The 21,692-nt window shown below is 50.3% G+C and overlaps 1 protein-coding gene across 1 annotated transcript in view; it reads left to right on the top strand.

The window, feature by feature from the left end:
* RTN1 (reticulon 1) overlaps nucleotides 1-21,692 on the top strand; it is a 97,878-nt gene that overhangs the window by 38,533 nt on the left and 37,653 nt on the right. The window contains exons 2-3 of the mRNA XM_082760848.1: nucleotides 13,648-14,391; nucleotides 16,630-17,412. Of these exons, the coding sequence (XP_082616974.1) occupies nucleotides 13,648-14,391; nucleotides 16,630-17,412 (1,527 nt within the window). The remainder of the gene's footprint in view (nucleotides 1-13,647; nucleotides 14,392-16,629; nucleotides 17,413-21,692) is intronic.

Below are 21,692 nucleotides of genomic sequence, written 5' to 3'. Positions count from 1 at the left end.
GTGATCACTTCAGCTCAGAAAAAAAAGGTGGGCATGCAAAAATGTGGCTGTGCTTTGCCATATGCTCAGGGTTTGATTCCTTGATGCTCCTGCACCACATCAGACCCGCTTGCTGTCCTTCTTTCTCTTGTGATACTGGAGCAGAAACTCATGATTGGACCAAGAAAAAAAATGCTTCAAAAGCTGACCTACTGCTGCCAGGGTGTTTTCACGCTGCCCCAGCCAAACAGAATAACAATCTGAGTCTGCCCTGCTCATCAGGATGTTGTCATGTGCTTTAAAACACCCTAAAGGTATTTCCAAAGAAGAACATGGAAAGTAGAAGAAAATTTTCAGTGCGTTACCAGGCATCCCAGGCTCTTCAGGAGATTTAGGGTGAGGGCTGCAGAGCTTTCCTGAGGAGAGTACAGGCAGTAATTTGTGCAGACTCACTGAATGAGAGCCGCAAAGGAGCGATTGCTTCCTATAAATATGTTCAAGTGGCAAAGGGCACTGCTGGCAGAGCTATGGGATGTGGGTTGGTGATGAATAAATTCAGGCTGGAAATTTAGGAGACTCCTAAACAGCAGAGCAGTCATGCTCTGGAAATTTTTTTCTGGACAATTATTAAGCAAGAATCTGTCTTCTGGAAGAGTAGATCAGGGATTTGGGAGCCTCACCTCACTTTACTGAGTACAAACTGTGTGGGCACTCAGATTGATGCACATCACGGGTATTTTCAGTGTCAGGGCTCTCAGGAAGATGCATCCTTGACAGCCCAGCTGCTGTAGGAGTCAAGAAAATCAGGTTGCAGATGGACAAGTGGCTTTTTTCCACCTCTCGTGCAAATGAAGCATCCAGGGCCACCTTACAGAAAGTACCAATGTCCTTCACGTGCTCCCAGGTGAATAAGGCTGCGTAACACACCAGTAAAATACAGCTTCTGGAGGGGGGGAGGGAGGTAAAGAGATACTCAGGGTGCTGGTGTGAGTACTGCCAGACCTTGTTTTAGTTCCTGTGCCTCAGCTCGGGGCTGTCCCCAGCCACATCCCAGGGTGGGGATGCTTTGCAAAGCAGGCTGCGTGCATGGAGCAGGATGGTCAAATCGCACAGGGGGCAGCGTACAGGAGCTGGGAATGGCTCTGTGCACCTCCACGTGCTGCTGGTTGGAGCAGCATTGAGGCAGGGCGAGGTTTTGTCAGCCACAAACAGCCCCAAGGGCAAGAAACCAGTCCCTGCCTTCCCTGTGGCCGTGCCCAAGAAGGGATCAGTGCCGCAAGCAAAGCTTCTGGGTTTCCCCCCTGTGAGTGGATAAATCAACCTGGGGTGTTGCGTGTGGTGAGGGGCAGAGCAGCTGGAACGTACGGGGAACGGGATTTGGCTGATTCAGGAGTGGGGGTGATGCTGGGAAAGGCCCAGCCTTCCCTCAGCACATTTCTGCCTTAATCCCGTTCTGTGCTGTGGCCCAACAGCCCTGCTGCTGAGGATGACAGCCTCCTGCCTCCACACTCCCTCCAGCAGCGGGGCTTCTCCATCCTCATCCTCACTCCTGAGGGCCAGGGGTGGCCGTGGCGTAACGGGGAGCCACGCAACACCTTGCAGGTGGGTCAAGTTGTTCTGCTCTTGTGCCTGTGCTGCTCCTTGCTGGTCCAGACTTGAAAAGCTCCTTCCCTTCAGGGGACGCATGAAATGCCTGCAGCCATGCAGGGTTTGAGGCCACCACCTCCTCGTTTCTTTCTGAACATCCTTTTTTTTATTTTTTTTTATTTTTCCTTTGGGGCTGCGCACACATCTGAGAATAGCTCCGCACCACAGCCTCCTCCGCAGGAACAGAGTTATTTATTCTTGCTTGCTCTGATAGTTTTTTCTGTATTTAATCTAAAAAGAGACTTGCCTTGTGCCTGGGAAGTGCCTGGCCCTACCTCCAAAATGGAAGTGCGAAAGGCTCCTGGTGTGTTTTTGGTAAAAAATAGTGTCCCAGAGACACGTGATGGGTAAACATGAATGAGGGAAACACAGCTTGGGTGTAATACCCTTCAAACTGCCTGGAGACAGGTACGTGCCTCTGAAACTTCTCATCCCCATCTCATACTTCAGTCCCTGTCTCTTCACCTCTCTCATCCTTTATTCCCATTGCTTTTTTTTTTTTTTTTTCTTCCTCTGCATCGCTCTCTCACCACATCAGTGTCCTTTCCACCCTGCTCCCACACAGCCCCATCTCGTCCCTCTCTGCCAGTTCCTCTCCCCTGTTCTTAGCACTGTTCTCTCTGATCCCTTCTGCTTCCTTTCTCGGCTGTTTTCTTCTCACCACGAGCCAAAATCAGAGCAGCCCCTAGGCAGGTACCAGCGATGATCTCCGGTGCAGTTTAGCTGGAAAACTTGCAGTAAACCTGAGAGCGAGGTGAGAAATTCAGACTGGGTGACCTGGGCTGGGGATGGAGTGCCTGTATCAACGTGACCACCCGTGGTTAGGACAGAAAACCTATTTCTGCTGTCCTCTGCAAAAAAAAATAAAATGGTTTTACCTTGGTCTGCAGCTTGGGTGGGAGCTGAGAGAGGTCTGGGAGGGAGATGGGGGCTGTTTTCCCCCAAAAATGGGAGCCTGGTGTGTGTTGCCAGCCCAGCCTTGGGTTTGGGAGTTGGGTTGGCAGCCCTGGGACAGGTTTCTTTGAGTACAGTGTGTGTTGACAGAAATCTCCCCGGGATGCCTATTTTGTCTTGGTCAAAAGCAGGCCTAGAGTCCCGGAGCTTTTCTCCGATGTGTTTAAGTGGATGAAATCGCTCAAAATGAAGAGTCTGCCCATATGTTGTGAGCGCCTTGGTGACAGACCTGAATGCTCATCCCCACGAAGGCGAAACTGTGTTAAATGGCTGCAGGGTAAGGGAAAGCTGAGCCCGTCGTGGTATAAATAGCCCACTGGAAATACTCTCCCTGCAGCCTCTCATCTTTTTGTTACCGATTTTTAAAGGAGTGAAATATCACTTACTGTCTTTGGGCTGTTTCAGACCGGGCTGGGAGCTGTGCAGCCTTCAGAAGCCCTTTCTGCGTTGTGTCCCCACGGTGGTGGGGGTGTCTGCTGGCCTCGGGGGTAGGAGGAGATCACAGAATGACAGAATTGTCTAGGTTGGAAGAGACCTCAAGGTCATCGAGTCCAACCTCTGACCTAAAGATGCTGCACCTGAGCTGGGTGGCAGCTGGGTAAAAAGGCGTTTATAAACAACGCGCTTATTTGTTGACCTCCTAATCTGGAGCAGAGCGAATGTCAGTGAGAGCTTGTAAACTGAAAAACTAGAAGCTAAAATTGAAATGAAACAGCTTGGTTTTGTCAAGGTGAGTGTCCAGGGCTCCCACACCCTCGGTCCCTGGTGCAGGGGGACACCCCCTGGTGCTGGGAAGGGTGGTGACCCCTGGAGGGGACTGGGATCAGCCTACACCTCCCAGTCCAACCACTGCATCATTGTTAGTGTGTTACTCTGAGACCTGCCCTTCTATGGTGAAATTCCTAATTTATTTTGGAAATCCATTGCCTAATTGACTGCATTCCAGCAGCTAAATACAGCTTGCTTCATGGAGGAGTTTAGCAGAGCAATGTAGGGATTTGTGTCCTAGAGCAAGGTGCAGCCTGGTTCTTCCCCAGTCCAGTCCTCTATGTCCATCCTTAGCCCCACACCGGCTTAATTTCCCTTTCTTAGTGAATGTGTACTGTTTTGGCATTAAACTGCAGGAAAAAATGCTGGTAGTTCTTGTTACCAAATGTGAAATGTTCAGCAAGGTCTGCTGCACCTTTATCCCTGCAAGGTCATGCAGTGAAGTCCTGTGGACAGCAGAGTGGAACAGCTCAGATTTTCCTCGTTTGCTTGGGCTAAAAAAAACCAAACAACAAAAAAAGCAATGTCTGCATTTAAAGTGGAGTGTATTTTGTTCATTCATCCCTAGGAAACATGTAAAGAAGTTGTGGTGAGGAAGCAAGGCCAGCTAGAAGTGGGATGCACGCTGGGGTAAGAGAGAGCCTGGTTAATGCACCGCATCCACCCGGATGAAGGGATGAAGGGGGAGCTGTGCATGCAGAGATGGCTCCCGGCCCTGCTGCACAACCCCTTCGATATATGGAATTTGGGGACGCTGATTTCTAATAATACCCAATATGGTGTTACTATAGCAACTATATGGGGCGGTGAATAATGTCGCGGGCTCAAATCCAAAACGCTGGGAGCTAAAATGGCTCTGAGCGGGATTTAGGGCTGCCTGCGATCTTTGGTGGTGCAGGAGGTAGCCCTAAGTGGCTGGACTTGGGAAGAAGTTAGAGAAGAAGCTGAAAAATGCTTCTCCATCAGCTCTGAAGGGAGCTGCAGCCCAGGAGGGGCTGGGAAATCGATGGCACGTGCCGCGTTGTGTGTGCTTCCATAAGGGTCCCTGGTGCACGGTTCAAAGGGGGGTTGCTGTAAACCAGATCTGTGACATTTAGCCTCAGGTCAAATTAAATTGATTTGTGTTAGAATGATTTTTTTATTGGTTTGTCTTCCCGTTTGACTGGAAAAAAAAATCGTTAAAAAATCTGTTACAGCTTGGTTCTAAGCAGAATTACTTCCATTTAATTTTCTCTCCTGGCAGACCGAAGCGTCTCTTATTTGCCCAGCTTTCAACTCAAGTGCTGCTGTGCAAGAGGCAAAATCGGGGCAGCCACAGTGGTGCCAGGCAGGCATCTGCAACCTGCTCCTGGTGCAGGGCAGTTTGTTCCCTGCTAAGATCCCTCCATCCACCCATGCTGTAGTGTGGGGCAGGAGCCTCGCACACCCCGTGCTCCCTGTCCTGCTCATCCATCCCTTTCCATCAAGAAATACACCCTGACACGTAGCCAAAGTTTATAGCTTAACTTCAAGCTCTTGCTTTTTCCTCCCAACCTCTAAGGCTGTGACTAATTCCTCCCTTCACCAAAGTCGGTACCTTGCAAGTATTTATAGCCGGATCCTGCTCTCCCCATCCCTTCTCCCCCTACAATATTAATTTATCTCCTTCGTTCCCTCCTCCATGCTGGTCCCAGGTGTCCTGCCCTCCAGTTCTTATGCCATCAGCATTTTTCCTCCTGTAGCTCTTCAGCACCTTTCAGTGCTTTTCCTAAGTGAAGAAACCCACAGAAGTACCCAGCTCCTGGGTCACCTGTGCCAGAGGAGAAGCTACGGTCAGGTAGTGGGAGTCCCTTCTTGCCCTGTCCCTGTCTTGCCCTTCTCTATTTCATGCTACAGAGAAGAAACAGCTTCCATCAGCCCTTATTTCTCTTCCTCTCTGTTTCTGGGCTGCCTCCTGCCTCCTTAATGCCTAAATTCCCTCACTAACATTTTGCCCATTTAACCTGTTTTCCATAAGAGTTGCCTACCAGGGAGGACTGGATGCTGAAAATACGAGAGAAAGTGGGCTACCTCCCAGTTGCTCCTTTTCCTTTACTTCCTAACACCAAGCTTGTAGCCAAGAAGGCTATTAGATGTTTTTTTTTTTTTTTTAGCACAACCTGATGCTTAATCTTAGTAATTGTGTCCAAATGCCCTTTGGCTCGCTCGCTCTGGTAGACTCTCAGAATGGGCTTTCCCCAGAGGACGTAGTGCTTTGCTCACCATGAAGTCTTCTGGCCTTACCCTTCCATCTCTCTGAAAACACAGCATTAAAACAAAGCCTTCTTGCCACACTTGCTCTTTCTTTTTAAGTTGCTTGTAACCTATGGGTATAGTATAGGTGCCCCCATACCCATAGCATTCAAGAGTTCCCGGTGTAACTTCTCTTACAAGCCCTGATAATTTAGGATCTGAACTTTCCCAGGCTGAGGAGGACACTCTCAGTGCTTTCTGCTGCTTCTGAGGCTGGGTTGGGAGCAAAGCGGGGACATTTTCAGGTCTTGGACCTTCCCCTGGGGGCTGGGACATGCTTTGGAGGAAAGCAAACCTCTGTGTGGCTGAAAAAGCAAAGTCTCCAGTGTGGCTTTTAATAGAAAATTTGCAGCACCTGGCGGAGAGGTTGGTCCTGGCTCTTATCCTGGGGACATCCAAGCTGTCCGTGGGAGGTGAAAGCCAACATCTTGAGCTCACCAGCTCACCGCAGAGATCCACATCACCCTTGCAGGACTTCAGGCTTGATGTAAAAAGAGATGGACACTGCCACGTAAGGAACAGGAGCTTCCCCTGGGCTTTCAGGGGGGAAAAAGCACTTTCCAAGTGCTCCCCCAAAATCATCATGCCTCCGCTCAAAGTACAGACTTCAAACTTGATGCTGGGCTCCTGGGTGGGCAAATATTGGTGGGGTCTGCAGGTGCCACGTTTTGGCAGTCAGGAAATGGAGGGGTTCATAGTCCTGTGGGCTCTTTGAAGTAGAGCAAGGGATGGGATAAGTCTTTGAAAATGTCCTTCAGGGAAGTGAGATGTCTGGGGAGGATTCTTCCCGTCTCTGCTTGGCATGAACTCATCTTTTGCAGGAGAAGAGCTGCGGTGGCAGGTAAATAAAGGAGAGACCTTGAAGGCGAGGACATTTATAGCATTAGTTATAGCACATCTGGCCCGACCCTCCTTAAGCACAAGCTGGAGCCAGCAGGGTGATGCTGATTTATGACTGCAGTGGCTCTGCCCCATATTCTGCACTGCTGCGAGAGCTTTAACTTTTAATACACTTTTGATAACTTTCTGATTGACTTTCAGACGTACCCGAGGTGCCCCCACAGTTTAGAAACAGGAGGAAAACACTTAATGGAGAGGGAAAACCACATTAGTGCTTGGATCAGATCCTGCTGCCTCCCCTGCCTCGGCAGAACCTCTGCAGTGTCTCTTTCTGAGCCTTTTCTGATGCTGCTCGTGTGTTATACCCTCGCTCCTTGATGTTACAGGGTCTGGGTCCTCGCTGGGGCTCTGCTGGGTCTTTTCTCCTAACGCATCTACTGCTGCCAACACGAGAAGCCACCAGGAGCCAGCACACACCGGTCCTCTGGGCTTCCTGGTGCAGGTCACATTGAGATGGGGAAACTTTGGGTGAAAAGAGAATAGGAGGGGGGTTCTTGAGCTCCAGCTCTTTGCCTGCGTCAGCCTCGTGCTGCTGTGTCCTCTCAGACCTTGATTTCCATGGGGCATTAGATGTGATCCTGATTTGTGGCTGATAGCATCTTGTCTTCAGATGCTCTTTGCTGGCTGCCAGGGCCTCGTGCTTGTGTGCCCAGGGAGTTTCATGCAGGTTTCTCTCTCCTGCCTTGCCCCAGCCTTTGGTGCCCGCTGGCTGGTTTTCTCCCCGAATTACCGTGCCTGACACATTGCTGGAGGTGTTATGCATTGCTGCAAAATTAATTTTCCTCTTGAGAGCTCTCAGTGATTTCTTCACAGCTGAACTTCACTGCAGCCGGCGCTCTGTCTCCCTGCAGGATTTGTGCTGCTGGGCTGGCCGCAGCCTTGGAGCACGGGGAGCCAAGTACAGGATGCTCCATTCTTCCCTTCCTTCTTCATTTTTAAGAGCAGGATTTCCACGAGATGTTGCAGTCGGGTCTGAGTGAAAACCCAGCAGTGTGGATCATGTTCTGCCTTAAAGACTCGTGTTTCAGCACAAGCCCTTCTCCACTGCCAGCTCTTACCCCCTGCCACCGAGCCCTCTCTCACCAGCTCTAGAAGAGCCTCAAGCTGTAGGCAGCAATTTCTGTCCCAATTTTATCATGGCCTCAGAAGCCACCAAAATGAGCTTTCTGTCTTCTCCAGGCTGAGTCTGAATCTGCTGTGGCTTGCCTTAGGGCAGCCGAGGGAAGCTGGGTCTGTCAGAAACTGGGAGCCAGCAAAGTGGGGCTGGGGGGCAGGGGCTCTCCAGGGGATGGGGGCTGCTTCAAGGCTTTCAAAGGATGACCTGGTCCAGGTTTGGTGAGCCACTGACTGCCTGGGGATAAAAGCAGTGAAGAGCTGGAGTTCCTCAATCTCGTCTGGAATGGACTTTCAGTATTTGAGAGCTTGTGGAGAAATGGGACTTCTGGAAAGCGTGATTTAGGTGCCAGTTCACTTCGTGCTCGGAAGATTGCTGTTGTGGGACTCGGCGGAGTTTGATCTTGCAGGGGAAATGTGAGTCCAGTGAAATAAGAATGGATTATTCTTATTAGTGGGCTTTAATAAGCCTTAGCAAAGTGCATTTGATAGCGTCTTAAGCAGTGCCTCAGTGTCACTGAACCCTGCCGACCAGGCGTGTACTCCCCGTGGTACCACTGCAACAACCCACTTCTTTTCTTATCTTCCTGAAAGTGATTTTTGTTTAAAACTACAAAATGCTATTTGTATCCTGGTCTGCCTGGTGTGGAGATCTGGTGCAGCTGTACTTCGAGCAGGAGCACTCGCGACCTTGTGAGCTTTTAAACTGGCCTTATGCTACTCCAAAGGTTTTTTTTTTTTCAGTGTTTCTCATTTTTCATGCTGCCCAGGGTATCAGGGAGCGTTGTCAGGGACTTCAGTGCAGGTTTTTCCTTCTGGGTCGAATGGGAGCTCTCTGAGGCTCTTTATTGAAGCAGAAAGCCCGGAGGGCACGTGGAGATGGGAACTGCTGAGCTATCTGCTGTGGGTTTGCTTTGCAAGGCTTTGGGGCACCCACTGAGCACCACCAGTGAGCTCAGTGGGTGTCCTTGGGGGCTGAGGACCTTCAGCATCACCAGACCAATTTCTTTGAGTTTAGGACTTGCTTTCCGTTTTGGATGGAATGAATCCAAAGTGGTGCTGATGAATTTGGTGGAGTAACTGGAATATAAAGAGAATTAAGGCTGCGGGGTTTTCTGTTTGGTGGCTTTGGGGTTTTGTTTCCCCTCTCCACCCCATCCTTTTGCCCTCCTACCTGTGCAGGAGATGACGCCTGCCTCTCCGTGTGCCTTCCTCTGGGCTGCTGTGGGACAAAGGGGTGAGGACAAGCCCCTCGCCCAGCTGATGCCCTGACCCCCTCCCAGGACCCATGCAGCGAGCCAGGGAAATATTAATAGAATAGGAGCAAGCATCCTTCTGGTACATCCAATTTTCTTGCGTCTGTGATGCAAAGGAGCCCCAAAATGACTCCACTCACATCTGTAATCGCCGTGCCCTGCAGAGCTGTGTCCTTCCCGCATCAGGAGAGCTTTGGAGGAAGAGGAGCTGCCAACCTGCACGCCGGCTTTGCAGACCCTGAGCTAGAAGAAAGAAGAGCACCATCTCCTGGCTGCTGGGGCCAGCCGGCACCGCCTGTGCTTGGGGGAAAGCTGGGCTGCAAGGAGCCCTCTGAGCTCCTCACCTGCAGCATCTCCAGGTAGCACAGCTCGGGGCTGGCAGCTGGCTCCATGGTTATCCATGAAGGCCAGTCCAGGCTGGTGTAGGAGTTATCCACAGCACGGTGACAGAAGAGCTCTCAGAAATTTGGGTTTCATGCTCTGTTTGAACCAGCCTGCAAGCACCCAAGTGTTTGTGAGGTTTGCCTGGGTGCCAAAGTGTCTTGGGTTAGAATTTGGTAGAGAGAGGTCACGTAAAAATCGAGCGTGTGGCTCCCAGTTGGCGTGCTCAGATATCCCCGGGGAGACCGGACCCAGCCTGCTTCAAAGCTTCGTGTTATTTGGCACTGGGCTGAGGGATGTCTGCCACTGGGGTCTGCCAGTGAAGGGCATCTGGAAATCTCCACAGTTTTCCTGAGGCTTGAGGTTGGGCTTGAAACCAAGCAGGGAGGGAGAAGCAGCTGGGCTTGGGTCTAAGATGATGTGTGCTTGGAATTGGGAGAGGGACTTGGGGCTACCAGTCTGTGTGGGTACTGCAGGATGGGGAAAAGGGATGAAATATTGAACACCTGCACAAAAATTCTACAGAGGAGGACATGGGAATATCAATTTTAAAAATGGAGATTTTTTTTTATTTAAGAAATGATCATATATGAGGGTCAAAAGAATAGGGGAAATCTCATCCTCTTTATTTTATTTTTTTTGCAAGGAAGCATTAGGAATAAGAAGCAGCAAAGGTCAAACACAGGCTTGTGGCTTCCAGCTGATGCCAAAATTGTAAGGTTGGTACAGAAGAGGCAGGGCTGCCTAATAGCTACTGCTGTCGTGTGCTCGGCAGAAGGCAGGAGGATGTCTCTGGGATGTGAGAGAGGAGCTCGAGCAAGGATTTGCTTTCTGGGTGCAGGTGTTCAGGTGGTGGCAAGGCCTGTCAAAGGGACTGGGGGTGCACAGGGAGTCTGTGACAGGTCCCCGGGGTCGGACAAAGTCAGCTTTGGTATGAAGTCAGATTTTTGAGGAGAGAGGGCAATGGTACAACAAAAAGGTTGGCAGAGCGCTCGGTCATTTCCTTGAGCCTTTAAGACAATATTGGATATCCGATTAAGAGCCAGGCTTCAGGCTGAGTGCTGAAGGGAAGGCGCTGCCCGTCCCTGAGCTCTGTGCTGCCTTCGGGAGTCCTGGAGCAGAGCAGAGTGAAAGCTGGAGAATGCTAACTGTGTGGTTTTGGCAGCTCGGCTGTCTGAAACCTCTGCGTGACACCCAAAGGTGCTGGGACCCGGCTGTGGCACCTGGCCCGAGGGACCTCCTGGCAACGTTTGGACCAGTTTAACAGCAGTTTAACCCCTTCTTCATGGGGTTTGTGTGTTATTGTCTCTACTTCAGCATTGCCCCAAGTTGGAGAGTGCCCAAAGGGGATGGAAGGACCTCGGTGCATGGAGGCTGTGATCTGTGTGGGCATGGGGCAGGGCTGGAGCCCTGCAGCACTGGGGCAGCCAGGATCATCTCCCAAGGCTCAATATCCCCCACAAAGGTCAGAGCCAACTGGGTAAAGGACCTACAGGAACTTGCTGGAAGCCTCTTGCTGACGCTGGTCTGCTTCTGTCTGGGAAAGGTCGCTGGAGCCTGGACTCCTCAAAGAGCACCTGAAGATCCTTCGGCTTCTTGGTGCAGCTCCAGGCTGTAAAAATATCATCAGCTAATTAAAGACCAGTTCCCCCTCTCCTCTTCTGAGAAATGAATGATTCTGACCGAACCACTGGCACAATAAGCACTGAACCTTGCATCGCAGGGTTGCCACGTCCCACATCGGTCTGTCCGTGCCACCAAATGTCCCTGGAGCTGTGTGTGGTGGTTGTGAGAGGCAGCTCAACACAGGGACTGTTCAGCATCCAGGTGACTTCAGGAACTTGAACACAATTTTTGGAAGTGATCAATTTGACGAAGACTGAGCGAGCTCTATTTTTTTTTTTTTTTTGGGAAAAAAAATCATTCTCATTTAAATTAGCTGTTTTTCTTGACTATTAACCTCAGCTACCTTCTTGATTTCTTCTTCCAGTGTGCCGGAGCACCTCAGCTTTCATTGATCCCAATCGGCCCTCAGCTCCCTTCCTTCAATGAAGAGTTACCCTGCGTGGAGCCAGCGATTTCTTAATTTTATTTTCGTGTGTCAATTGCTAAACCCTAAATCTAGCGCTGCAGGGGAGGACTTCTGGAGCGTTCAATTTCTTATTCCGGGGAAAGAAAACAATCGTTTTCCAAAAAAAAAAAAGAATTTGCAGTTGATGAAAATGCACGCAACATACCGAGATCTCAGCTGTGCTCAGAGTGGCTGAAGCAGACCCGTTACTGCTTCGCTGCCTGCAGGAAGGGAAATTATTTCCCGAGGGCTTGTGTTACAAGCAAACACGGCGGCTGCTCTCAGCACTGAATAGCTTTGCTTTACCTGAATTGGCAGGCAAGTTTTCGGGCGCGTTTGAGGGACGTGCACTTTTTTAAAAAAACCCTTTTGTAACAAGGGTAACTTCAGAGCCGATACTGCCACCCGTCAGCAGTGCTATTCAAGGCGTCTCCTTCCCACGGATATTGAACTAAATAAACTTCAGATCGGGGAGGGCATTGCTTAATCACCGGGCTCTGAACTCACCGTTCTGCAGCAAAAACATGCTCAGCTATTGCAGGTTTCGGTGTCTTTAACAGCCGGCCTAATAGCTGGTGTATTCACACTTCACCACGGAGAGGCATTTTTACCCATGGCTTTAAATCACTCCCTGTGGAAATGCGGAATTGCATTAAATCCTCGTAATTAGGCACTTTCAGCTGTCTTAGAGCTTTTGACTCTGCGGTTGCCTTGAGAGCCAGGCCCGATCCCTCCTGCTGACGCGAGCCCTTCCTGCTCACGCGTGTGCAAGGACACGCTCAAACACCCTTGAACTCCTTGCCCTGAACCCCCAAAGAAACACATTTCTTGTTTCACCAGTGTTTGCAAAGCCGCTGCAATGAAAATAAAGCAGGGTTATGATTGATGAGTCCATTTTAGGTCTGCTCTTGTGTTGGATAAATCCATAGCACGGCTTTTCCTACCCCTAGTGACTGTGATGTTTCTTTCAGTGACCATTTCAGGCTTATTTTTTCCTTTCTGCTCAGGGGCAGCCAAGAATTAGGATGGCATTTTCCTAGGCTGCCCCTGTGAGCACCCAGAGCACCAAGTATTGCCCAGCCACCTTGAGCTGATTCCAAGCCACTCAAAATCAGTGGGATTTTTTTTTTTTTTTTCCCCCAGTGATCTCGGTGGGCTTTGGATCAGCCCCAGAAGGCACCGAGGAACCAGCTGATGAAAGAGCAGCCCTGAAACCTCATGATTTAGACAGCCGCTCACCCCGCACAAACAGTAAATTACAACCAGCACATACTGGCAGCAACAGGCACGAATAGGCTGCAGTCAGCAATTCACAGCCTGAAATATGTTGGCATGAACAATGCCTCAGATAATTTCAGCTAACCAACGCATTTGTGAAAACCCAGACCTGTTTATGGATAATTTTCAAAAAGGCTAGCTCAGCAAGAGAAATACGAGTGAGAAAAATAACCTGTCCCTTTTTGCTTCCTGATGGGTTTGAGATGTTTTTGGCGTTTTGTGTGGACGAGCTGTCCTTTCGAGGCACCAAATGAGCTCAGGTAGGACCTGATGAGGTACTGGGCAATGCTTTCAGGTTGCGTTTTCTCTCTGCTACCACGTTTCTCTTTGCAAAAGGGGGAGCACGCCTTTCCTGCTGCAAAGGCAGCCTGGGGAGGAGGAACCGCGTGCTGCTTGCAAATCATCACAGCGCTGAGCAATGCAAATATATGTGTGAGGGAGCTGGTCATTCCGCCTTTGTGCAGCGCTGGGACTGTGTGTGTGAAATCCAGCAAGGCTGAGCAGTGAAATAAAGCCTGTGGTTACATGCTGAGTCGTGCTAAGGGGAAAAAATACTGCTCAGGCTCACTGTATGAGCTGCGGAGTGTGGTGGGACAGAAGTAGTTGCAACTGTATTTAAGGATGGTGTCGTTATGCATATGCAAAGAGAAAGAAAATAAACACGTGCAAGAAGCTCTGGAGCTTTCTCACTGATATTTTGTAGTTTCTGGCTTTGCAGCTGCAGCAGCATCCCCTAGGGTTGCTGTGAAGGTTGCCTTGTGCTTGGGAGCCCAGGGACACATGGAGAGGGCTGGGAGCTCCATATTTCCTGCAGGGTGATGAGCAGAAGTTGGGCCAGAAGGGGAGGGAGGCTGTGGGATTGCCATCACCGGAGATTTTTATGCACAGGCTGGGCAAGCACTGGCCAGGAACAACGTGGTCGAGCCGATGACAAACTCAGTCTAACATCGCCAGCGGGCACGTGTGGCTTTGCAGAAAGACTGATGGCTCTCATCTCCTCACCATGTCGTTTTTCTGTGTTTGCTTTAGGTGTCATGGCCTTGTCACACCTCTTCGACTACGGCTCCAGCGCTGCCAACGGGGCCGACAGCTCCTTCTACACCTCTCTGATCTCCGACGTCCACTACACCACTCCCCGGGACAGCACCTACTTCACAGGGATCTACCAGCAGGAGAACAGCCCCATTCCCTGCTCGGGCAGCACGGAGGGGTTTAACACGCTGGGGCATCCTGTTCAAGACGTGACTAGGTTCGAGTACCGCGGCTTGTTTAGCTCCGATTCGGGAATAGAGATGACTCCTGCAGAGTCTACCGAAGTTGACAAAACCTTAGCAGATCCCATGAAAGTAGAAGGTTATAAATACATGGACATAAGTAGATCAGAAGAAATAAAATACCAAGAAAAACATGACCCAGAATCAGAAGATGAAAGCCCGGACCTTATCGATGAGTACCGGGGAGCACCCATTGGGTCCAGCCACGCTGCCGAACCTCTGAGGACGCCGACTTCGGAGGGCAAAGAGGCTCCCAAAGAGCAAGCCCCTCTTGAAGACAAAAGGTCTGGGGACCAGCAAAGTGCCTCCCTGGTGACAACCCCTGTCAAGATCACGCTGACCGAGATACCCAGCACTGGGGAAGCTCCCAGCAAAGAGGCGAGTCCCACTCAGCCCGAGACCGGCCTGAAGCCGAGCCACGAGGTGGTGCCCACGGTGACAGTGTCAGAGCCAGAAGATGACAGCCCAGGGTCTGTCACACCGCCCTCCTCCGGCACAGGTAATGCTGCCACCAGCGTCTTTTTTTCTGCTCTTCAGCAAGTGGTTGCAATGTTAGCCCTGTGTGCTGTGGGATCTGTAGTGTCTCACAGGTAGAGTTGTTTCTACTCTGCTCTTGCACCTCTTTGCGGGGGTGCCATCAGGGCTATCATCAGCCAGGCAACAGTTTGGGTCAGATTCCTTTGATTTTGGGGTCTTCTGGTCACCCTAGCTGACCGTGCTCCACAGAAGAAATGGGGGCATATGGGACCAGGGTGCTGTGAACGGCTGGGTTAACTTTTTAGATTTTAATGGTTGCTTAATGCCCTCTTGCCCTAGTAGGACATTGGGATGTTAAAAGGAGCACTGCTTGCAGGTGCAAGTGCTGCTCCTAGAAAATGCTGGTGAGGGAAATGTTGTCGTCTCATTTACAGAGGGACAAAGGGCCAATTTCTGTTAGAGGCTGCTGTTTTCTGCTCTTGGGTGTGGGGGTGGAAGGCACCAAGATCCCTCTCTTATCATTTCTATCACATTTTCTTATCATCTGATTACTGCAGTGGTATATGATATCTGTTCCTCGTTTCCCATATTATACACTGCTCTGCACCACTGAAATACGGGAGCAGTATAACATGTGAAAAACGGAATAAAATTCTGTGACAGGAAGCAGAGTTTTGGGGCTCCAAGTTAAATGTCAGCATCCTGGATCAAACCCCTGATATCTGACAATTAACATCCCCAAACTGAAATTTCCACTGCTTTGATGAATTCTAGGAGCATTTATAATTCAGGAGGGATTTCCATAAAATGGCAGTTTGGGATTTCCACCCACGCTAACACCTACGCTTAGAGAAACACCTTCCAGAACTGAGCGTGCATTTGCACACTTTCAGGAAAAAAGATGGAAGGAGTTCCCAGCAGCTCTGAATTTACCCTGCCTGTCTTAGCCAGAATCTTTAGGTAATATATAGCCTTTAAAGCATCCCATTTTTCTTCTTTTATTTGGCTGGGTGACATCACACGCTACATCTGCAGTGTTCCCGTTTTTATTGATTTACACTTTTGGCACTAAGAGGCAATTAAGAACTTCAGGCGCTAATTATTATTTATGCAGTCCTTGGCAGCTGTAAAAGGGCTGAATGGCACTTGATAACTGTATCTGATCGTACCGGGTGAACGGCACGTGGCATGCCCTGTCTGCTTGGTGGCGTGGAAACGTTGCTCTCCACGGGCACAGCCGATGCCCAACGCTGCCTGAGCGGCACAGAGTCCCATCACCACATCCCATCGGGGTGTTGGAAGGCCAAAAACATCACTTGAAGAAGCAGGCATCGTCCCGTAGGGGCTGGCTCTTGCAGGGCTCCACTTCCACTGCCTCCACTTCCACAAGCAAAGAAGAAATGTAAAACCTGCCCTAACTATTTCTACCCAGTAGAAATCTGGGCATGTGGGCAGCACTGGGGTGAAGCAGAGGATCAGGGCATTGCTGTGCTATGAGGGCTGATGGTCACATACCTGTTTAGATGTGTCCCAGATTAAATCATCTCACAGCAGCTCAGGGAGCAAGTGGTTTAATGCAGGGGAGCTGCATGGCTCACACACACGTCCTGCAGCTGGAAGGAACATCATGGCTCAGATGCTATCAATAAAACCTCTCTGTTTCCCAAGGAAAAAATGAGGGGCTCTTTTCTTGTAGGTTTAATTGAACAGCTAACACCTTGTCAGAATAATATTAATGAATTACAGTAGAAATCTGAATCTCATTCTCAAACCCAGCTGTGATAAGAACAAACAGAGGATTTGCCATCACCCCCCACTCCCCAAAAAGCCACCCCCAAAAAGCAGTTTGAGAACATTACTGGTAACTCCACATGGGCTGTCACAAACAGCAGGGTCAGGAACCCACCGGCCCCCTGAGCCCTTGTTCCTCACACCTGGGGATTTTCCTGCTGAAAGCGCAAATTGCTGAGCCACTGGCCAAGCACTGACCTCCACCACCTTGTTCCTCAGCTTGTCCCTCACTAAATGATGATAACGAAACTACTTTTGTAATGAGAATATGCCTGGAAATGCTCTGTAAGGACAAACTTTGATGACTGTTATCAGTCATCAAAGTCATCAGACTTTCTGCCTGTGTTACCAGCCCTGCTAGAGGGCTCCGTGCTGGTGTGAAATTTATTGTTGGTTCCCCAAGCAGCCAAAAAAATATAGTTTTATTTCTATTTTTAATTTTTTTTCTCCCTTTCTTTCTGTGTGGCAGAACCGTCGGGCTCAGAATCGCAGGGCAAAGGCAGCCTGTCGGAGGACGAGCTCATCAGTGCCATTAAGGAAGCAAAAAGCTTCTCCTTCGAGACCCCGGAGGCGCAGCGTTCTCCAGCCCTTTCCGCCGAGAAGCAAGAGCAGCGAGGCAAGCCCGGGCGCCCTGCTGTCCCCGCGCCCCTGGATAACGAAGCCAGCAGCGCCGAGTCAGGAGATTCGGAGATCGAGCTGGTGTCGGAGGACCCGCTGGCCGCCGAGGAGGTGCTGCACTCCAACTACATGACCTTCAGCCACATCGGAGGGCCCCCTCCGTCGCCCGCCTCCCCGTCTATCCAGTACAGCATCCTGCGGGAGGAGCGGGAGGCTGAGCTCGACAGCGAGCTCATCATCGAGTCCTGCGATGCCTCGTCGGCCTCCGAAGAGAGCCCGAAGAGGGAGCAGGACTCCCCGCTCATGAAGCCCATGGTGATGGACATTATCAAGGAAGAGAACGGCTCGCGCGCCGACGCCTTGGATTACGAGGCCAGTAAAACGACGGAGAGCAGGATGAACAGGGAGAACCTGGCAGACTCCGCGTCCTACCTGAAATGCTCCTTTGTTGCCCCGAAAATAAGCGCTGAGCCCCCGACCTCTGCCGTCAGCACGGAGGAGCTGAAGGAAAGAATAATCCTGAAGAAACCCATCGAAGAAACTGTTGTTAACCAAAGCAAAGTGTCTTCCAAGGACTCTGGGAAAAGAAGTCCCTTGGCTTCACCCCTACTGCCGTTTTTAAATAAGCAGAGAGGTAAATGCAGATGTTTACGCTGGTTTTTGCAGTGCTGCTGAGAAGAAGGGGGAGGAGGGAGAAGCTCCTTGCAGGGGAGGTGTTAGCACTGCTGACCGGGGGATGCTGCTGGCACTGGGTAACCGCAGCTGCAAGGGTCAGGCTCTGGTGATTTGGAGGAGGAGAGGGGTTGGGGTTTGGTGAGTCTGGGTGTTTCTGAAGCTGGTGGAGCTTCAGTATCTCCGTGGTGGTGGCTGACCTCTTCCATCCACAATAAACAGGGTTTTGTGTGCAGCTCTGTGTGCCTCGGGGGACATCCTAGGGCCCCTCTGAAAGCCTAATCCAGCTCCTAATCCAGTGTGCCCCCAGATTTGCAGGCTGGCACAGCAGGGAGGGACTCTCCGCCGTCCCCCTGGCTGGGCTGGGGGACAGAGGCTGTCCACAGCTCCTCCATCAGCTGGGGTTTGCAGTTCAGAGAGCTGCAGCTTCCCTGCAAACAGCTGGATACAGGTCAGGGGGGCAGCCTCCTCCCCTGCTGCTCCCCAAGCATCTTTGTCATCCCTCCGTGTTTGCGCAGACGTTTGACCACATGATGGCCTGGAGACGTGGCGGGCACGTTTGGGGCATGCTTTTACAGCTGATTTGTCTGGCGCTGTGAACCCAAGCGTGCAAGTCTAGTAAGGAAACAGCCTGAACTTTCACAACGTGCTGGGGAGCCCACTGCAGGAGCTGCGGTGCAATTAGGTATGCTAATACTGGTGTTCCTAGCGATAATTAATTGATGACATTAATAGGCTGAATAAGAAACGTGATTATTGCTTTTTGGTGTGTTTTCCTGCCAGGCTCTCAGAGCACACAATGTCGTGCTGTGCATTTCAGCTCTTTCACAGGTGGGTGAGCTCCAGTCTTTTCTCTCCTCCCGTCCCAAATTTCTCCTCTTGCAGGACTTGCCCAGGCCCTGCCCAAACCCTCCAAGCTGCAGGGCTGGGTGAATTTCCCTTGCACACCCCTGCTGCAGTGTCAGACATTGGGTCTTAGCTGACCTGTGGCACCATGACATGTCCTAATTTGTCCGTCCTGGGATTTTGAGATTTCAGGGCCCAATAAAATGTGCAGGGATATGTACGCTTATCAGCAGACAGGCTTTCCTGAAAAATCCCTCATACTGCCTTACAAAGCTTAGTGCAGCTACACACAGTATGAATCCAGTCCCCCTTGATCATATTCATGGGTTTTGGCCTAACTTTTGCCTCTCTTTTACTTTCTGTCCTTATTTCAACTGATGCTAGCAGAGGCTTGTTCCCATGAGGTGGTCAGAGAAAATCCCGTGTGCATGACTCTCTCCCTGTGTCACAGCGTGTCCGTGTTTCCTACCTATGTTCCCATAGGTCAGCAGGAACTGGCAGGAACACTTCTGTCAGGACAGATGCTAATTACTGTGTGGTGGTGCATAAGGACCACGCTTACAGTATGTACTTTTCTCCCTCACGATGCTCTGGTGCTAAAACCAAGGAGAACAGAAAGCCTATCAAGACAATTATTGCTAAAACTTTTTTTGTTTTGTTTTTGTTTGAAACAGGTTTAAAGGTAGGGGAAGGTGAGCTCAAGGTATGAAACAGTGGATGATCTTGGGGTCTGGCTTAAATCACCTTCTTGTTGTGGGTTATTTGCTGTACAGGTCACTGTGTCTGGGCGCTGGTTAAATTTTTATGTTGAGGGAAGATCGTGGGTCTCTCCTGACCTGGGAAAGGGGAGCTTGTCCCTCATTTGGAGAATTCATGGGAATTCACATGAAACCCTTTAGCTGTTTTTCGGGGTCATTAGAGGTGAACTGGGGCCTGGTGGAACCACAGCATCCCCACTGTGTCCCGCCTGGCTCCGTCAGCCTGAAGCTCCATCAGCTGGCAGAAAAATGTCAAGGCAGAGCACATCCGAGGGGGCAGCGACTGCCTTCATAGCACTGAATTGAAATCTTGGCAGAGCTTTTCAACAGGGGCATCAAATACGTGCCCTACGCCAGCTTCGATTCACCCGCCAGGCATTTGGCATGGACCAGGCTCAGCCAGAGCGATGAGAACGGAGGGAGGTGCTGCAGTGCCACGCAGTGGAAGTGCAGCAGAACGATGCCACCCGAAGCAAGAACAGAATCATCATTAACAGAATTACCTGAATTGTTGGTATCTATCATTAAGAGAAGACTAACGAGATGAGGCTGTTTAGATAAAAGATGGAAGACAAAAACTTCAGTGTTTCGTGTTACCTCCTTGCTACCTGTCACCTTGTGAGTGCAGTGCCCCTGCCACACATTGTCATTAAGACAAAATGGTTTCAGTGAGGTTCACAGAGTCCAGGTGGGGTCTCACTGGCCCCCCTATGGCCATGCCAAGTCCCACCTGAGCTCTGGTAAGTGCAAGCCCAGCACTTCTGGAGATTCATAGGAATGCAATGGATCAGATGAAGCTGTTCGACACGCTTGGCTGTGCTTTGGACACCCAATTTCAGATCTTTCTGTGGCCCTTGACCAGCTCGTAGCCAGGTATATGAAATTTAAAAATAGCCTGCTGTCAGCTTCGTGTGTAAGCATGAACTATCTCACCGTGGGATACTGTGATTCCTTCAAGGCAGAGCGCAGCAAGTGGACGTGGGGTTTGCGCAGTGGTAACTCAGTGCCTCTGCTTAACAGCTGTTGCCATCCAGTGGCAATAACAAAAACGGGCAGTGGCTGCCTGCCTCCATTTTACACGGTTGGAAATAGAGGACGGAGCTATTCCCGTGCTGTTAGCTGCTAGTCAGCCTCACTCACTTTTTGCCACGGTCAGAAAGGCTGCAATCCTTGCTGCGACACAGGCTTTGCTTTGGCCAGAGCTGTGCAATCGCTGCCTATGTTAGCATTACCAACTCCCCTGCCTCCTGCAGAGCAAAGAGGGGAAGGCAGAGCTACAGCAAGACATTTGCTGCTCAGCTCTCATTGCCCCCACATCTCCTCCCAGAGGTGGACACAGCCCATACCCAACAGGGCTTGGAGCCCGTCTGGTTGTGGTTCTCTGGGAAGGAGGTTGCCAGTTCAGCTTCTTTTTTTGTGTTTGTTTGTGTTTGTTTTGGGTGGGTGGGTGGGTGGGTGGTGTTTTTTTGTGTGTTTTTTTTTTTTTTTTTTTTTTTTTGTGTTGTTTTTAAATATTCAGCCACAAAGAAGTAAGACCAAATGTATTTGTGCATTCCAGCAGCCAAAGCAAGAGATGCGGATTTTTAGGTTTGTTCTAAGAAAAGCAATAGATTTTCCACAAACTTTGGAAAATAAAACGACTGATTGGTACAGCCTGCACAGTGCCATGACATTGTGTAGCTCAGGTGATGCCCAAGCTGGGCTTGCACATGGTCTGGGCATGCAGGGAACTTCAGAAAAGACCTGCTCTCCTGGGAGCGCATCTCTTTTGGAGCAGGGCAGTTTGCAAGAAGCCTGAGAGAAGCCTGGACCAAGACAGACAGAGAAGAAACATTTTGGCTGGGTGCTTTTGTGCCTTCTCTTGCTGTCCTGTCAGACTCTCTGTGCCAGCTCGGGGTGGCCTGGCTTACTGCAGACTGGTGACCAACAGCCTGAGGACTTTGTCCTGGTCAGAGATCTCCCTGGGGCTGGGGCATCGCGTCTCTCTCCAGCCTCTGCTTCAATGACAGTGTTAGCAGATTCCTTCTGCTTGGTCAGTTTAATGGAACATGCAGCAGCTTGTTGCCCTTCAGATCAAATGTCTGAGCCCAGGTTTAAAATAAAATAAAATATGGGAATTCATAGTAAAGGTCCCAGAAACTTGCCAGTGTATAAATGAGCATAATTTGACCATGCATAGGAACATATTTGCAACCTGCCGTACGCTTAGATTTACCATTTTATAAATTAAATCTCTTGTTGCACTTCAGCTCTTCTGTGGTCAGCCAGGACTACTGACATGAAACTCGCTGTGGACATCTCTTGAGATGCTTGGGCTCACAAAACCTGCAGGGGATACGTTGGGCCTCTCCGACAGCCATGCACAGGTTTGCCTGAGGTGCAAACAAACAGCCTGACTCTGCACGGGTCTGTTGGAAATGTGGTAGCCCTGGGAGTTGTTCTTCTAAACTGGTCAGTTGCTTCTGAATGACCAGGAGCACAGCCAGAGTTGTGTGAATGTGTGTGGTGTTGAACATCCACTGGTCTCCAAATTTGCCCCAAGACCCTCTTCTGTGCAGTCCCAGTGGAGGCTTGTGGTGCAAGTTAGTGGCCGTGCACAGAAGCTTCCTGTGGTTTATGGGTGATATATTTAGTTGCA

The sequence above is a fragment of the Aythya marila genome, assembly GCF_965140915.1.
Source record: "Aythya marila genome assembly, chromosome: 5".
Classification (NCBI taxonomy): domain Eukaryota; kingdom Metazoa; phylum Chordata; class Aves; order Anseriformes; family Anatidae; genus Aythya; species Aythya marila.
This window is presented reverse-complemented; position numbering and strand designations above follow the sequence as displayed.